An 18694-nucleotide genomic window follows, 5' to 3' on the forward strand; every position below is an offset into this window, starting at 1 on the left:
TAAAACCATGTTGTTTAAAGCTACTGAGAATTTAAGGTTATTGATTACTACAGTATAAACTAGCTCATACTGATTGATATATATTAATACATAAAAAGAGAGGAAAAGTCACATTATGTTTCATACATGGCAAAAAATATAATAAATTTTGTATTTGTTTTGATAAATTCTGAATAAAACAGAAATGCCTAACTAGCACATTAAAACATATGTATCTTAAATCAAAAGGTAGCATCATGCTTAACAGGCATATACTAGATGCATTTCCATTTAAGGCAGGAATGAACAAAGAAGTTCTTTACCACCATATTTTTAAAAATTGACCTGGATAAGAGAAATAAATTTATGATTTAAAACTTGAAAATAAGGATATAGTTTTTCTTACTTACAGATGATATAAATGGCTTGATATTATTTTTAGTAGCTTTTAGGTGATTTTTAAAAGTAAATTCATTATTGGTTTGGGTACAAAATGTAAAACTGCTTTATAGAAATCAATGGCTTCTGTGTATACATGTTTTTTTAGTCAGAAAATAAAAAGATGACAGAAGTCAAAACTTAATGACATACAAAAACTATATACGAACAAAATATTATTGAAGATCATAAAAGCCTTGAACCCATGAGAGGAATATTATGTTTTAGAAAATATGACTTAACAATGTAGAGATGTCAATTCTCTCTAATCTGTTAGTCTAACATTAATCAAATGAAAGTGTCATTTCACTAGATGAATCTAAAATAATATGAAAAAAATTAATGAACAAATAAATACATTCAGGAAATTCTCAAATAAAAAACAATGAAAGACCAGTTCTATGAAATATTAAAATATCATCAAGGTACAATAACACAAATTATGGAAGATAAAAAATTTAAAATGAATTCTTCATACAAAAAAATACAGTCTCCAATTTACAAAGGTTCAACTTAAAGTTATTTTTTGATTTTATGATGGTGCAAAAGAGAATTACACTCAGTAAAAATCATTCTTCAAATTTTTATCTTTACCCAGGAGCCTGATGTGAGGTACAATATTCTTGCAATGCTGGGCAGCAGCAGCGAGCCACAGCTCCCAGTCAGCTATGGTAGACAACCGACACACGTACAATCATTTCGTTTTTCACTTTCAGGACAGTATATAATAAATTAGATGAGGTATTCAAGACTTTATCGTAAAATAGACTTTGTGTTAGATGATTTTGCCCAACTGTAGGCTAACATAAGTGTTCTCAGCAAGTTTAAGGTAGGTTCAGCTAAGCTATCCAGTTTTAGTAGGTTAGGTGTATTAAATGCATTTTCAACTCAGATAGTTTCAGTTTACAATGGATTTATTGGGACATAACCTTATCCTAAGTTGAGGAAGATCTGTACACCATAAAGTAAAAAATCAGTAAAATAACTGGGAAAGATACTTGCAACTTTTATCACAATTGGAAATTTTACTTAATAAAGTACTACCTGCAATCCAATAAGTAAAAGATGGATAACCCAAGAGAAAAAAATGGAAAGGGATTAGTTAACAAAAAAAGAAATAGAAAATAAGTCCTTTCTACATGTGTGGCAGCCATGAAAAATCTAACACAATAATGAGAACACTAGAACACTTTCCTAGGCATCATGTGGTGAGAAAGGAAAGGTATAGAAAGTATGTATGGAATGCTTTCATTTCTGTAACCCACCAAAAAAGTAATATATGCATATGAATGTTTGTATGTATTGCACATCTCTTTAAGGCTACATAAAAACTGGTAACAAGTCAATGATCCTGTGGAAGGGAACTAGGTGGCTAAGAGAGAGGGGTAAAAGAGGTAATAATATCACCAAGTATTTTTTTTTTAAAGGCTTTTTATTTTTTTAAGTTAGTATCATTTCAGATTTAGAGAACAATTAAGCAAATAGAATTCCATATACTCACCCCACTCCCTGGCAATTAACACACCAAAATGATACATTAACCATAGTGCCTGGTTTACATTAAGGTTCACTATGTTGCAGAGTTCCATGGATTTTGACAAACAAGTGCCATGTACCCACCATTACAGTATCATACAAAATAGTTTTGTTGCCCTAAAAGTGTCCTGTGCTCCACTTGTTTATCCAACGCTCCTGCTACCCATGCTTCCCACTGCCCCCTGGTAACCATTTTTACTGTTGTGATAGTTTTTACTTTTCCACAATGCCATATAATTGGAATCATAGAGTGTGTAGATTTTTCAGACTGGCTTTTTTCATTTAGCAATATGCACTTAAGTGTCCCCCATGCCTATTCATGGCTTGACAGCTCATTTCTTTTTATTGCTGAATATTCCATTGTATGGAGGTAATAGTTTCTAAAATCACACATGGTTATGGTTTATACTTCTTTTTATACATTGTTGAATTCAACTTTCAACAATTCAACTTTTGACAATTCTTTTATCTATGTCCATGAGCTATTGTCTGCAGCTTTGTTGTAATGTCTGGTTTTGGTATTAGAGCAACGATGACCTCCTAGAATGAGAATTGATTGGTAGAGTTCATCAGTAAAACTATCTTGGCCTGATGCTTTGTTTTGGAAGGTTAGTAATTATCGACTTAATTTAATATAGTCCTATTCAGATTATCCCTGTCCCCTGGTGTATTAGAGGCTTGTGTCTTTCAAGAAATTGGTCTATTTCATCTGAGTTATCATATTTGTGGACATAGAGATGTTCATAATATTCCCTTATTATCCTTTTCATATTCATAGGCTCAGTAGTGATAACCATTTTCATCCAGTGGGCCTGTACCTCAGGGTGGTAATCTTAACAAATACTTCTCAGAAATTTTTCTCCCTTAGTTGAGCCTTGAAGGTTTGAATGGACTGGAGTTGGGTAGTTTTCTTTCCTAGTCTGAAAAGGCTCCAGAGCTTTTCTTTATTGAGTAAGCCTTTGTTGGGTTATGGAGAATCAATGCTCCAGGCAAGTTTCAAAAGGATTACTTTCTTTCTCCCCAGCCAAAGAGCAGTTTTCTCTGATCTTCACTAGAAGCTGAGGAGGCTCCCAAAGGTAAAATTCAGGAAAGACACTATGAAAGTATGGGTGTTCCTAGTGATTAATCCTCAAACTAGTTCACGTAAGCCTCTAGCAATTCATCAAAGTTACTATTTAAGTGTTCTTACCATGCCTGTGCTTCAGATAAGTTGATATGCATTCTCTGGATTCACATGTCTCTCCAGTTTCTGAGGTAGTGGTTAGTCCTGTGATCTCAATTCTCTCTGATGAATCTGAATAGTCATTTTTAGTTTGTTCAGCTTTTTTTCTTATTGTGAGGTTGGGAGAAACAATTTCCAAGTGATTTGCTTGTGAGAGTAGAAACTGGAAGTCCATGTATCTTTTCTTAAATTCTGAATTTCATAATCATGTGCTTATATAATCTATTCCTTACCCTGACCTCATTCCTAAGTAGAGAATTCCACTTACAGTTGTTAAAATTAAGGGGTTACTATTGCCCACAGATGAAAAGGGACATAAATACATTTGGTTAATATTGTATCATTACTGAGACATTTTACTACTTGGATCAATCCACATTACCAACAACTCAAGTCTCTTATTTAGATTAGTAGTTCAAAGATAGCAGCAATTCCAGACATAGCTCCAATTAGTCTAATCTCCAGGGTATTCACATGAAATGCAACTCTAATAGTTCAGGGTGACCTTGCTTATTTTCTGAAAGTGTTTTTACAAAGCCAGGCTCCAGCATCTTTAACTATGTTCTCTCTCTTCTCAAATTCTCTACAAATTTCCGATATTCTTATTCCTTGCTCTTATAACTGCTTCAATTTTATTTCTGCAAACACATGCATAAATCTTTACTTTGGGATACATGGCCCTAGTATTTTTGGACTTTTTAAGGGGCTGATATAAAAATGACGTTTCTAAATAGAAATATTAACATGGACTAGGAAAACTCTAATTTATATTAAGTGGAAAATAAATGAAGCTTTTATAAATATGTGGTGGCTTAAGCAGCCAAGTATCTTTTTAAAGCCTGTTTGCTCTTAGCGCCCATAAATCTGTCAAAAGACTTAAGAATATAAAAGCATCCAAGTCTTAGACATACTATTTTGTTATTAAAATTTGGCAAACTTCTCAACTGTGCCCTTTCCTCAATCTCTTCCAGGAAATTAAAGAAGAAAATACTGTACAATTTCTTAATGAATTCTGTAGGTATATTCATCAGTTGGAAAAGGCTATGACACCCGAGAAGGCAGAGTTAAAGTTATGAAAATGTCTCTTTCAAAGAGAAAAATGTTTACTTAACACTGCTGAGAATAGCTATTTTCATAGAAATAAATTAGGTAAAAGGACAACCTAGACTAGCTTTGGTCAATGTCACCCTAGAATACTTTGAAGATTTATTTAACTCCTTGTCCTAACCTTGCTACCCTGTACTACCCTAGAAAATGCAGAATCTTTACTGTTAATTTTACTTTCTACAATTAGTCACAGGTTTGATGAGGAAAAATCAGAAACCAGGGATAAAGGAAATAAAGGTTGGTACCCTATTTCCCTCCCCAAAGGGAGAAAAACATTCACTAAGAAACTGCTAAAAGCCATCAGCTTTATTTTGTATTTAAGATTTTATTTATTTTTTATAGCACATGAGTGGGGGGGAGGGGCACAGGGAGAGGTAGAAGAGAATTCCATGCAGACTCTGTGCTAAGGTGTGGACTCCATGCAGGGCTTGGATCTCACTATCCTGAGATCATGACCTGAGCTGAAACCAAGAGTTGGAGGCTTAACCAACTGAGCCATCCAGGTGCCCTCTTATTTTGTATTTCTAAGAAAAGTTTAAAAATAACATCTATAAAGTCTGCATTATCTTCATCTTACAGATGAAACTTAAGTAAAGCCAGAAGTTAAATTTTGATGTGGTTACAAAACTCATGTTTTAAAACAATTTCAAAAATTTAAAAGTAACATTTAGTTACAAATTTTAGGATTTAAAAACCGGAATCAGACAATTTATTCAAAGACAACCACTGTTTACCCATTTATATTTATGTATTGCATATTTATACACACCTATATATCTTAAAGATATGCAGGTATGTGAATCATTGCTTACAAATAGTTTGATTTCATGCTTTTTCTACATAACACACCAGGGATCTTTACGTGCCCATATATTCCAATATATTTTTTAAAAAGGCTGTTATTTTAATGAAGATATTTTACACTGTATACGTGGGTTGTTTTGAATTTTGTGGTACAATAAAGTGTTGTAATGCACATCCTAAATCTTAGTGCACACCCTTAAGATAAATTTCTAGATGTGAAACTGACCACAATCCATGTTTATTTTTTAATCACATACTTTGATCAGTATGTGTTTGAATCAGTGGGCTTTTCTGAAAATATAAAGTTTAAATCTTTTTGAAACACACGGTTTACTGTTTCTTTAGAATCCTTTCAGCTCTAACATGCTCTGATTAACTGTGGGTTTTGTACAAATTAGTGTGTAGTAGTTAATACTAGCCTTTATTTGTGGGTAAACGAAAACACTGCCTAATTGAACATGAAGTGTTGTCTTTTCCTAGGGCTAATCATAAATCCTTTTATTTGAAGTTTGAGAAAAGTATAAGGCTACTCTAATACATTGTATCTTTTGGCTCTTTGAGATTAGTGAGATGAATTCTTGGAATAGTGTAGATAATGTAATGGAGAGGGAGAATCATGTTCACTACTAAATCCCTGCCAAATGCCCAGCTACTTAGTGGAAAATTAGTTTTTAATAATATAATGAAACTGTAACCCAACCTACTCTATTGACTTTGAAAATGTCACTTTCTTATGCAGCACTTGCTAGATCATACTTAAAAAGCCCTTTGCTGTATATCCTAGGATTATCCTTTTTTTTTGGAGATCCCAAGAACATATAAACACTGGGTCCTTGGGAAATTAAGCTAACTAAAAATGTGTATTTAGTTGGTAAGAAAGTTACTTCTCACATCTAATGACCTTTATGATGGGCTATTTGTATTATAATGTGAAGAAGCTGGTTTCTGGTAATTAGGATACCTCTCATTCATGGTGATAATTAAGTTTTCTTAGGGTATTTTTGAAATGTTTAGATGAACACAAGCATAAACAAAACAAGCTTCAGTCTTTGCATGACAGGAAGAAAGTCAATTAGCTACAAAATGCTGAACAGAGTAAGATTTTTTAAGATTTCAAAGTAATTTGCAGATTCAAAGAAACCCCTGAATTTTTAATTTTTTGTTTCCTCTAAATGTATTCCTCTCATACAATTTCAAGTACGTAAGAGGTTAATTATTCATGTTCTAAGAAATAAACTCTGGCTTTGAAAGGCATATTTTTATTTGTTCATTTTTAAAAATTAATTATCTTGAATGCAAACTCAGTGAATGCTGAAAATATACAGTTGGTTTCTTAATCCAAGAGACTTATTTATCATTATGGGTAAAATGTGTTTAATATTTACTGGTGATCATTCAGAGGGCCAACGCAAGTGAGCAATTCTCAAATTAGGGGGTTTGGGAAGGAAAATAAGATTCAAACCACCCTGTGGTTGGAAAAAATATTCCATATGCTCAACACACTTATTATTTTCTTAAGCTACAGAAAGCAAATCTCATATTCTTGGCTTGTGAGAATATGTATACAAAAAAGTACATATTCTATTAACTGTAAAACTATAAATACTATGTTTGGTCAATGATGTAATAGACGTAATTTTGTTTACTAATCCCAGTATTATCATAATGTTAGCAAAATGTTGTTTTCTTCCATTAAAAAAAAAAGGTGGCAACCATCAGAGTAACAACTAATTCAAGCAAGGATTATCCATGGATGCTGAAACTAGTGGGTCAAAAGTGGAAGAAACCTTGTATTTCCAGTATCTCCTTACAAGTACTTATTATTTCAAAAGAGAAAAATAGTGTTATAAGGAAGATACTACTTGTGTGTATTGTTGTATTGTTGTGAGTAAACAGGTAAATATATTATGATGTTGAGAGCCAGATTATTTCCATATAATTGTTTACAGCAAAAGTTATAACATTGTTTTGGGGTTTTATTATCTATAGATAGATATATGTGTCAGCTGTAGCATAAGGGATGAGAAGGTAAAAGGGCCAACACAATTGTAGGGTTTCTACATTTTATACTAAGTAGTACAATATTAACTCCAAATGGACTGTGAAAGTTAAGGACTTAATTGCTAAGATATATATAAAACTTCGGTCTTTGTTTTTTAATCTAACAACACAGGTTAAAAGTAAATGGATAGAAGAATATATACCAGGCCAGCATAAAACATAAAATGGCTGGAGTGGCTCTATTCATATCAAATAAAACAGACCTCAAGACAAAGTTTACCAAAGACAGACACATTTCTTAATGATAAAAGGGCTAATTAATCAGTAAGATATAGCACCCAATAGTAAAGGCTTGACTTTTTGTAAATAAAATTTTATTACAACACAACCATGCCTATTTATGTATATGCTATCTATGGCTGCTTTCTTGCTACAGTTGCAGAATTGAATAGTTGTAAGAGAGACTCTATGACTCATAAAGACTGAAATATTTACTATCTGGCCATTTACAGAAATGCTTATTGACTCCTACAAAGTTAATTACTTTGTACAGGGCATGTGTTTGGTTCATCAGTAGATAAATCAGAAGCAAGGCTGTAAACACAATTTGTAACTATCTGAAAAGAGGAAAAGAATCAAATTAAAGGTTGTTTTAAGGAATATCCCTTGATTAGAGGTACCTTAACATATGTGAATGAGCTTCAGGTGGAAGTTGAAAGTCGAACATTCTCATTTAACTAAGAATCCTAACTCAAGACAGAGTCTCATTATATCCTTCACATAAATAAGTAGCCTTATAACAAATAAATACAACTAAAAGGACACTAATCTGATAATTTCCCCCCAAAACACAGCATTAAGTTTTAACAAGTAGTTGTTTTTGCCCTGAAAGGACATTAATCTGATAATTTCCCCCCAAAACACAGCATTAAGTTTTAACAAGTAGTTGTTTTTTGCCCTGACATTAAATAGACAGTTTAGTATAAACTTCAATCAGCCAAATTTTAAGAGTAGTCCATGTCTACTCAAGTGGCAAATGTAAATGGCAAAAGGAACTGTGCTAATATACACTTGGACAAACTCTTCATAGCAAAATTTTTAGAGAATCTGAACAATTTTAGGACAATGATGCATTTATTTAGTTCTACTTTCTCTGTTAGAAAATGGTTATGCACACATGGACACATGGAAATCATTTGTTTTAAAGAAAGAAAATATGCCCCCCCACACACACATACCCCTTGTTATTTTAATCTGAGGTACAGAGACCTAAGTAGCAAAAAAATAAAAAAGTGCTCAACGTACTAAGGTTAAGAAAAATAGAAACAATATGAAAGAGGCTGTAAGAGACAGAAAGACTAGGATAAACAGAAGAAATGAAGAGGATGATTAGTACTCACCTTTAAAGCTAAATTATTTTTCTCTTTAGAGACATCAGGACTGACTTCAATACAACAATTAAAACTGTTGTATTAAAAAAAAAAGATTGCTAAAAAATATATGGAGTCTCTGTCTATATGGGTCTTTCAGAATAGGCAAATTGAGTACCTTAAATAAATGCATTCTTGCAAGAATGGACTAGGTCTGCACTGTCCAGCAGAATGGCAATGAAAATCTAAATTCTTCAGTTGCACTAGCCATATTTTAAGTGCTTAAAAATCACATGTGGCTAAAGACTATGATACTGGACAGTATATAGAACATTTCCAACATTACAAAAAGTTCTATTGGGCAGCACTGGGCTAGGCTCAGTGTCTCGAAAGTGTCTAAACTGTAAAGATAGTTTGATTTTCCTTAGAGCTTTTGGTTCATTTATTTATTTTACGGAAATTTTTTACTTTACAGAGCCTTTTGTTCTTCAGTCATCTCTATCCATTTAAACATTGTTTCATATAAAAATGAAAATCCCTGCAATTTCAAGAGAAAAAAAATGTACCCCTTATAGAACAAGTAGCAACCTAAAATGTGTTACTCTGTACAATGCTTTTTTAAAAAATTTGCAGAACTAGGGATCCCTGGGTGGCGCAGCGGTTTAGCGCCTGCCTTTGGCCTAGGGCGCGATCCTGGAGACCCGGGATCGAATCCCACATCGGGCTCCCAGTGCATGGAGCCTGCTTCTCTCTCTGCCTATGCCTCTGCCTCTCTCTCTCTCTCTGTGTAACTATATAAATAAATATAAAATATTAAAAAAAAAACAAAAACCTGACTTTAAAAAAAAAAAATTTGCAGAACTATACATGTATTCAAGTATGTAAAACTATGATAGTCTGATACTTAATGTAATTAGCAAATTATGAAAATATATTTAACTTCTAAACAAATTCAGATATACTATAATTGAAAAATAGAAGTAAATCTAAATTCACTTAAGTCACATGAAGATATAAACAGGGAAGAAAACATCAAGCAAAATTAATGGTTGGAAACTATAGCAATAAAACCAACTAAAATATGGATACAAAAACTATTCTTAAACACTATTTACAACATTTGATTCAAATGAAGAGTACTGGGGCACCTGGGTGGCTCGGTGGTTGAGCATTTGCCTTTGGCCCAGTGTGTGATCCTGGAGTATTGGGATTGAGTCCCGCATTGGGCTCCCTGCATGGAGCCTGTTTCTCCCTCTGCCTCTCTCTCTCTCATTAATAAATAAAATATAACAACAACAACAAACAAATGAAGAGTACTGAAAAATTCTCCTGTATTAAAGAGATACATGAACAAGGATATTTAACCTATGCCTTAAAATTAAACGGCCAAATTAAAAACTATTTAAATGAAAGAAATTAAATGCAATTCACATTAGAATCAACAAATCATAAATGTCTCACTATGTAGCAAGGGCGGAATCCAAATTATCCTTGTATAAATCAAAAGAAATTCATAATGGATTGGAAATGATATGGGCAGATCAACATGGTATATTTTAAAAAGAGTAAAACACTAAAGCTACTCAATAATTCTACAAATAGCTTTTTAAGATGTGACAATGTATTCATTTAACACATCGATATTTTCTATTTTTTCATATTATTTCTCTAACTATTCATTGCATTTTTTTCAAATTTAGAACTAATACCATAAATCTGACTGCATCTTAAATGCAATAATACAATTATTTTAAGTTTAGTGAATTTTCTTTTTTGTTATTTAGAGAAAAACTTCTCTGGCAATGCCATGCCTTCTTTTATACTAATAATTGTATTTTCAATTTCTTAATCTCTAGGAGGTTATATCAAGAAAGTTTGATTTTAAAATCTAATCACAAATGAGAATAAATTAAAATGCAGAAGTGGAAAACAATCAAGAAAAAGAGAAAAACCTTAGAAAAACAATAATGGCAGTCAAGAAGAACATTCTAATAGAAGAACCAAAGAAGCTTTAAGCAATAAAAGCCAGAAACAAGAAGTAAAACTTTTAAGACCAAATAAAAATATTTATCAGATCAGGTTCTTTACTAAATTAATAATTAGATAATAATTGGCTATTGTTCCGGAGTCACAAATTACCTTCCCTACCACACCTCCCCTGGAAGATAAATACACAATGTCTATATACTGAGATTCACAGTTTCTGGACTTATTTTTCCTCCACTTAAGCTGTGGATCATTGCTATCATATGAGAGTGTTTGTTCAACTCCTCTTGCTGAAGTTTCACCAGCGACTCTTTCTCTTCCAATCGACCTTCTAATTGGGCCTTCTGAACCTCTAGGGAGGAAGCCTAGGAATTGGGGAGGTGGGGGAGGAGAAGGGAGGGAAAATGAGTTGAGGAAAACAAACTTAGCATGTCTTCCCTTCACAGATATCTAAAGATGTCCTATTTTTCATTTGTAAAACAACCATGTCAAAAGACACATTACAAATATGTATTATATTTTTGTTAATTAAATTATATGGTAAGGTTAAGTAATTATTAAAAAATATAATACAAATTGGAAAGACAATTCAGTCTTTTTAGTCAAATTAGCAGCTAAATTTTGCAGAAAACACTACACATTACAACTTAGAATCATTATTAAGATGACTACATCAAAGCAGAAGCAGGAAATCAGTAAATGCAGCATTAAATTTTACACCTCTTCTGTCACTTGTGCTCTAGAGTTGTTGAAGTGGTCATTTAATCCTGGTGTGTTCTCACCTTCCTGGGAGCAGATGGGGCAGAAAATGCTATTCATAGCTACCACACACAAACAACCATGATAAAATGTGGAATGAGCCACAGTGGACTTAGATTCAGAATACTGTGTAAGTCTACTGTTGCACTTAGCTTTGTGACAGACCCTCAGAAAGTAACTCAAGACTCAGTTTCATTTGTAGGTTGAAAACATTTATTGATACTTATTTATTAATATATTTGTCAAAGAGAAGATTAAGAAAACTGTTTTAGAGTCCTCTGTAAATTATAAAGTTCTTCACGAATAGGAACTACTGTTATTATTCTCATCTCTAAATGCAGGGAGAGGCAGCCACATACAGCACCACCTATATGTGACATCCAGAACTGGGAACCCTTCTGTATTTCCTCACTTAAAAGCAGTAACTGCTGGCACACAATATATATTAAATAAGTTTTTCCATGATTTTAGGAAATACAGGCTTTCATATTTTGAGAGAACCTTTATAAAAAAACAATGGTCCATTTTGAAATTGTAGTATCTTCCAAATAAAATTACTAAAGAAACAGAATTGTAACTTATCCAAATTCACCTTCTCCACAAAATCAGACTTACTCATTCGTACAAATGAGATGAGAACTCAACAGATTCTTACCTTAATGCTCAATTCTTTTCTTATTTGTTCTGTTCTGTTTATTTCCTTTCTAAGGATATCAATGGTTTCTTCCTTATCTTCCCTTTCTTTCTGCAAGATTTTAATCTTTTCTTCTTGCAATTTTGTTTTTTGTTGCAAATCTTAAAACAAACAAACAGTCTGTTATATGCTCAGAGGTCCTATATCGATGTTACCCTGAAAAGGTTTATTAGCCACTAAGTAATTAGAGCAGAAGAATGATAAGATGGGAAGATGAAGTAGTATCTTCCTGGAAATAAAAGTTTTATAATATCTGATGAATAAAAAAACACCACAAAACTCTTCCCCTAGGCCAATATTCCATAGAAAATGCCAAATCTCCACGTCTTTCCCTCTTTCTCTGTTTCTGATATTATAAAGAGAGTAACAAGGAGAAAGAAATCCTCATAGCTTAAGGGTTAGCAAAGAGATGGAGAAAAGTATGAAAGATTATATAGGCAGATGTCCGTGCTCTAAGGCAAGTGAGTTAGAACACAAATATTTCTGTGGATCATTTCAGAGCTATTGCCTCTAAGAAGCTGGTAACTAAAAGTTACCTAGCACTGCCACCTGCTGTTACATTCTTTTAAAACTATTTTAAAAAGACAATCATTTCCTCTAATTCCCAGATTTAAAAAAAATAAATTGCTTTTTCAACTTAATCAATCTAACTAAAATGCTCTGTAAAGTATTATATATAGCAAGAAGAAGGGAGCTGTTTAAAATGTGATATTAAGTTTTTAAAAAAATGAGAGTAGAAAATAAAATCATGCTGATTTTTTTATTAAATAAGAAGCTACTTACTTGCTAGCTTACATTCTCTGTCTACAAGTTGGTTCTGTATTTCTTTTCTCTGTTCTTCTTTCTCTAATAATTGGGCAATAGTTCTGAAGTTATAAAAAAAATATAGAAGAAAACAAAAAAAAATTTTTATTTTTCTTCCCAACAAGTATTTGAAGAGAATATTAGTAAGAACAGTAATTACCTTTACATTTTGCCAAGTATATATTTTATATCTAAGATAAGTGATAATTAAAAAAATAAGTGATAATTGTATTAATTTTATCTATAAAAAACAATGCTCTGTATAAGAGGAATCACTGTTTTTTAAAAATCCAAAGTAATTAGAATTAAGAACTAGAGATTTTACTTTTCATTTTGTTGCTTGAATGATTCATTTAACTTTTTCACCGTCTCAATTTGTTTATTCAGAGAATCACACGTGGTCTGTAAATCTTTATTCTTCTTTTCAGTGGCTTCATTCCTGAAAAAAACAATATGAAAAAACAAGTTGATGGGATCCCTGGGTGGCGCAGCGGTTTGGCACCTGCCTTTGGCCCAGGGCGCGATCCTGAAGACCCGGGATCGAATCCCACATCGGGCTCCCGGTGCATGGAGCCTGCTTCTCCCTCTGCCTATGTCTCTGCCTCTTTCTCTCTCTCTCTCTCTCTGTGACTATCATGAATAAATAAAAGTTAAAAAAAAATTACAAAAAAAAAAAAGTTGATATTTTTATGGAGGCAAACGATGGAGAAAAGAAACTGTGTGTCCTTTATTATTTCTTCACTGCAAACACTGAAGGTAAGGAGAGGAATGTCATGAATAAGCAGGACATAAAGAAAGTTAGATTAACTCTAAAACATATTAAAGATAGTTTTGGCTGACTTAGGAGGTAGTATTTACTCTAAAAAGGAAATGTGCAGGGCACTGACCTCATATTTATGAATACAGAGCTTTGCAGATAACATAATTAGCTATATAATTTGCTATATATATATTATAGATATTTTCATAGTTAGGTCCAGAAATTTTTTAAAAACTTCTATAAAAGGATGAAGTCTATTAAAAAACAAAAAAATCTGCCATCATTAGCCTCTTCGGCATAACGTATATTGAATTAAAAATGTCAAACTAATCAACTAGTTGAGGATATTAAACTTCTCCTTTCTTTAGAGCTCTGCATCTAACAGTCCTGCTTAGTTTACTTGCAAAGTAAACACAGTAATACTTCCTTAAGTGATACTTTGACACCGAAGTATCTTAAGCATAAAATGTCCTCCTCCCTTCATTAAGTACAAACTGGTGGCACTGGCCAAATTTGCCTAGAAAGTGTTTTATCCGTCCCACATGGTTTTGAAAATTCTGAATTTGAATGCCTTTAGATAGTCCCTACCATTACAAATGCCTTTCTTTACCCTTCTGGCTCCTGATGGCAGGAGTTTTACCTCTTGGCCCCTTATTTATTATCTGGAACAACAGCGGGTCCTGGAAACTGGATACTTCTGTGGGACCACTGCTTACTTTTTCTCACACCCTGACTTACCACCAATAGTCCACTCTATCAGGGCTGCCTCAAGCAGACTTTGAAGAAAGTTATTGCTGGGAGAAAATATCCTGTTCAGGAAATTTTAGCATCACAAATTTTCTAGATGCCATACATTTTTCCACCCTTCATTTTTATTGATGGGCAAGTAAGTACATGAACCTTACAAAATTAAAATTTTCTAGATCTCTAAATAAATAGCATAAATAGAGCATTTTTTCAAATCTTAACCAATCTTAAATTATAAATTAAAACAAAGAACAAGTGAACCAGAATGTTTTAATTTTTATCGTTTGGTAGAAAATCTGTAATTGTTCCTGGTCTTCTTTATATTTCAGAAGTTTTAAAATTGATCTAAAAGATTAAAAAATTTGACGAAGGAGGAAAATGTGATCAATCTCACATTTTGTTAGTAAGCATATAAATAAGTGTAGCTTTTTTGGAAGGAAACTTAATCCATCAAAAATTTGAAAGCACATACCTTTTAACCCTACAATTTACTTCTAAGTATTCCACAGATGTAGTCACACATATAAGTAAACCATATTCAATGACATTAAGAAGAAATACTGACTACAGATTTAGCAATGATTTTAACACTGACAGCTGTATTTCCCTGCCATTAGACTGAATACTATGAAACACATTTGATCTGCAGAAATGGCCAATTCATGTGGCTCAACTTAACGTGAATTGTGATAATTAAGGTCCCTTAACATTTACGGAATGCCTGTGTATTGAGTACTGTTCCAGGACCTGTTACAGAACAAAGAGACTCAACCTGTTTTTGTGGTGCTAACATCCCAGATGACAGAGGACTGCATGAATACATGAAAGAAGCAGAGTCAACTGGAAAGAAACAGAGACCTGTATTCTGTTTCCAACTTTGATCCCGAGTTTGAGTAAGCAATACTTGACTTACTTGTGATGTGTAAGTTTCACAAATTATCAGAACATGTGAATGCTTACAAAAGGATTTTAGGGCCACAGAAAAGAAATGCTGTGTGTTCATTTTAAGTTCTAACTTTACACAGGAACTTTTACTTTATTAATTTACCTCTGAACAAGTTCCATGTAGGATTTTGTCAGTATTTCATGTTCTTCGGCCACAGACTCTAATTTCCTATTATGTTGGAAGAGATGCTCAATATCACTCTGTGCTCTTTCTGATTCAACCTGCTGTGCCTTCAATAACACACCAAGCTCTTCATTTTTTCTTTCAACTTCTCTCAACATACCAGCAAGTGTCCGTGCCTAAAACAAAACAGAAACTTTTCTACTATCATGTATGTAATATGCTCAGTTTCTACAATTTGAAAGGTTTACCAAATATCTAATAGGCTAGCATCTATTGGGTTATATAAGGTTTTGTTAGTCACATATACGCTGTTATAGTTCTTTTACTTAATAGATTGTTCTGACTAGAATAATCCTGGTATGACCAGATTCATGGAAATGAACACAATTATAACAACATGAAGGTAGCACTACATTCTGTACCCCATTGAAAGAGTATGTGTGGTCCTTGGAGCCAGCCATTAACACTAAACCAGAAAGTTAGAAAAATCAGTTTTCCCATTTCAGGTAGAAATTTAGAATAAGATCTTAACTATATCACAGATGTTAAGCAAACACTTAAAATTAAACTAGCACAATCAGGAAATATACCTAAATTAATATGTGACATGGAAAGAAACAAAGACCTGTATTCTGTTTCTGACTTTGATCTTGAGTTTAAGTAAGCAATACTTCACTTACTTGTGATGTGTAAGTTTCACAAATTATCAGAATACATGAATGTTTACAAAAGGATTTTAGGGCCACAGAAAAGCAATGCTGTGTATTCATTTTAAATTCTAACTTTACACAGAGAATCAATTTGTGACATGAAATATTAAAGAAACAGAAAACTAGAATGAGAAGTGAACTTCCCCACTACCCTTTAGCCTGAAAAATACTCTCATTTTGAACCAGATAAAAACCTAAGCCCTTCTCTGTTTTTATGACAGTCTATATATAAAGCAATAATACCCTACTATTTAGTGTTATTTTTATAAGAAGCCTTTCCAGTAAAATGGATAAAACATTAAGTTCTCCAGTAAAATGTAAGACATGTCCAAAATAGAATCTAAGAATGTGCTATGAGAAGAGAGAGGACAAAATTATTTTAATATCACTAATTTTGTTGCGATTTATGATATATTTAACATGCCATCAGTCAAGATAAACAAATCCTTTTCAAAAGAAGAAAAGGAAAACGTATGGTTATATTTATTCATATTTTTTCAAATACATGTACTCTGAGAAAACTCAATGGTATTTTATGTGTCAGTAATTTTAATGCCTCTCTCTAAAATGATGACTTTATTATAATTCTTTATAAATGACACTGAACTGTTGAGACTCTGTTTATATTTGCTAGGAATTCCATATTATTGCAGTAAGCTCTCACTCCTAATGTATACATTGTGTGCATATACACACACAGCAAATGCCAAACTTTCTAAGCATCTACTATGGGCCAAGTACTGAGCTTGCTGGGGCTGGGAGATACTGAAAGAGTTTCTGACATTGAGGGTAGGGGGAAGGTTATATAATTTTCACATGTGTGGGACAGCTTCCTAAGAAATGGGGATATTTAAACTAAAATCTGAAGGATTATTAGGAATTTAGGCAGAGAAAGAGGAAAAGGTGTTCCAGACATGGAAGAGCAAGTTACAAGGACAAGGAAACCTGAGTATGTCAAGTAACTGCAAGGTAATAAAACTGTATAAGAAACTGCAAAGTAATCTAATATAGTTGATTGCAGAGAATGCACAGAAATGCAAGGAGATGCAGAATGAAAGTAGTTAGAATCATGTGTGCCAAACTAAGGAATTTAAAATCATCTGCTGAGTAAAATGGTAAGCCACTGCACAGTATTTAGCATAGAAGCAATAAAATCAGATTGCAGCCTCACGGATCATCGTGGGAGAAAAGGGAGGGTGGAACCAAACGCAAAAGACAGATGACTTGGGATGCACATAGAGGGTGGTTGAGAAGAGGGCTCCAGACTGAGGGTATAGAGACTAGAGGCTCTGCTATGATTTATATAAAAAATGAAAAGGATTTGGTCCATAGCAAATAGGGCAAAAACAGAGATAAGGCACAAAAAAGCAATATTCGGAAGGTAGAATCAACTGGATTTGGAGAATGACTAATTGTAGGAGGTAAATTATGTGACTTCTACGTTTCTGGTCTGGAAAACTTTGAAGAACAAGAGGGAATATATAAATAAGAATAAAATTTTAAAAAAGGTAATGAGTTCAGGATTAGTCATGCTGAATGGGAAGTATTTGTGATATATTTAAACAGAGTTATACAGGAAGCATTTAGTACTTAGTAAAAAGGATCTGGGCTCAGCACATAAAACTGGTGGCATTAACATTTGGTAATGACTGAAACCCTGGGCCACCCAAAGAAGGACAAAGGGCTTAGAACATAATGTTGGGAGAAACCAACAATTGAGGGTTGAGTGGAGAAAGAGAAATTCATAAAGTATATAGGAAAAGAATATCCGGGGATCCCTGGGTGGCACAGCGGTTTAGCGCCTGCCTTTGGCCCAGGGCGGGATCCTGGAGACCCGGGATCGAATCCCACATCGGGCTCCCAGTGCATGGAGCCTGCTTCTCCCTCTGCCTATGTCTTTGCCTCTCTTTCTCTCTCTCTCTCACTCTCTCTGTGTGACTATCATAAATAAATAAAAATAAAAAAAAAAAAAAAGGAAAAGAATATCCATTATGGTAGAAAGAAAATCAGAAGGTAATGGGGTAATCCAAATTAAAGGGGGGAAGGTGTCAAGATGGAGGGAATAGTTGTATCAAATGCTGAGAACAGTTTACTTCAGACAGGGTAACCGGAATGTAACTAAAATTTTGTACACGTTCTACTTCATTTATTTTTCTACTTATTGGATAAGTCATTATTTATATTGTACACACCTCCGTCTCAGCTTGAGTTCTTTGACAGCGATATTGAGCAATCAGTCTATCAGCCTGTGCAAGGGCTAGAGCTTTTGCTTCCAAAAGATCTTGTAGTCTGCTTTCTTTGGACTGTAAGAAAACATACCATTGACCTATCACAGAAAACATCTATTAAAGCTTAACTGTTACATAGAGCTAAAATAAGTTTGTACTCACGGCTAATGTGGACAGTTTCATCTCATATACATCCATTATGTCAGATATTCTCACATCATTAATTTGATCCTTTACCTAAGTTTCAGGACATCAGTTAAAAAAAAAAAAAAAAAAAAAAAAAAAAAACCAGAAAATTTTAACACTCAGCACAATAAAAAAATAAATGCCTAATGTGAAACTAAATCATTAAAGCTTCATGAGTAACAAAGTAAAGAAATGAATGTCTTGTGAGGTGTTTCACAAACATTTCGCTAACCTGGCTATTGCAGAAGGGTATCTGGGTAGGACTTGGTATGCTTGTGGGACAGATTTCTTAAA

General features: G+C 33.3%; 1 protein-coding gene across 3 annotated transcripts in view; it reads right to left on the reverse strand.

Annotated features, from left to right (window-relative positions):
• Positions 1 to 10433: 10433 nt before the first annotated feature.
• The window catches only part of CIP2A (cellular inhibitor of PP2A), a 34567-nt gene continuing 26306 nt past the window's right edge, over positions 10434 to 18694 (reverse strand). For all 3 annotated transcript variants that reach the window (XM_038582746.1, XM_038582747.1, XM_038582748.1), the window contains 7 exons: positions 18377 to 18451; positions 18179 to 18289; positions 15256 to 15452; positions 13026 to 13139; positions 12680 to 12762; positions 11858 to 11997; positions 10434 to 10808 (listed from right to left, as the gene is read on the reverse strand). In XM_038582746.1, the coding sequence (XP_038438674.1) occupies positions 10638 to 10808; positions 11858 to 11997; positions 12680 to 12762; positions 13026 to 13139; positions 15256 to 15452; positions 18179 to 18289; positions 18377 to 18451 (891 nt within the window). In that variant the 3' untranslated portion in view covers positions 10434 to 10637. The remainder of the gene's footprint in view (positions 10809 to 11857; positions 11998 to 12679; positions 12763 to 13025; positions 13140 to 15255; positions 15453 to 18178; positions 18290 to 18376; positions 18452 to 18694) is intronic.

This window comes from Canis lupus, chromosome 33 (assembly GCF_011100685.1).
Source record: "Canis lupus familiaris isolate Mischka breed German Shepherd chromosome 33, alternate assembly UU_Cfam_GSD_1.0, whole genome shotgun sequence".
NCBI classification, from domain to species: Eukaryota; Metazoa; Chordata; class Mammalia; order Carnivora; family Canidae; genus Canis; species Canis lupus.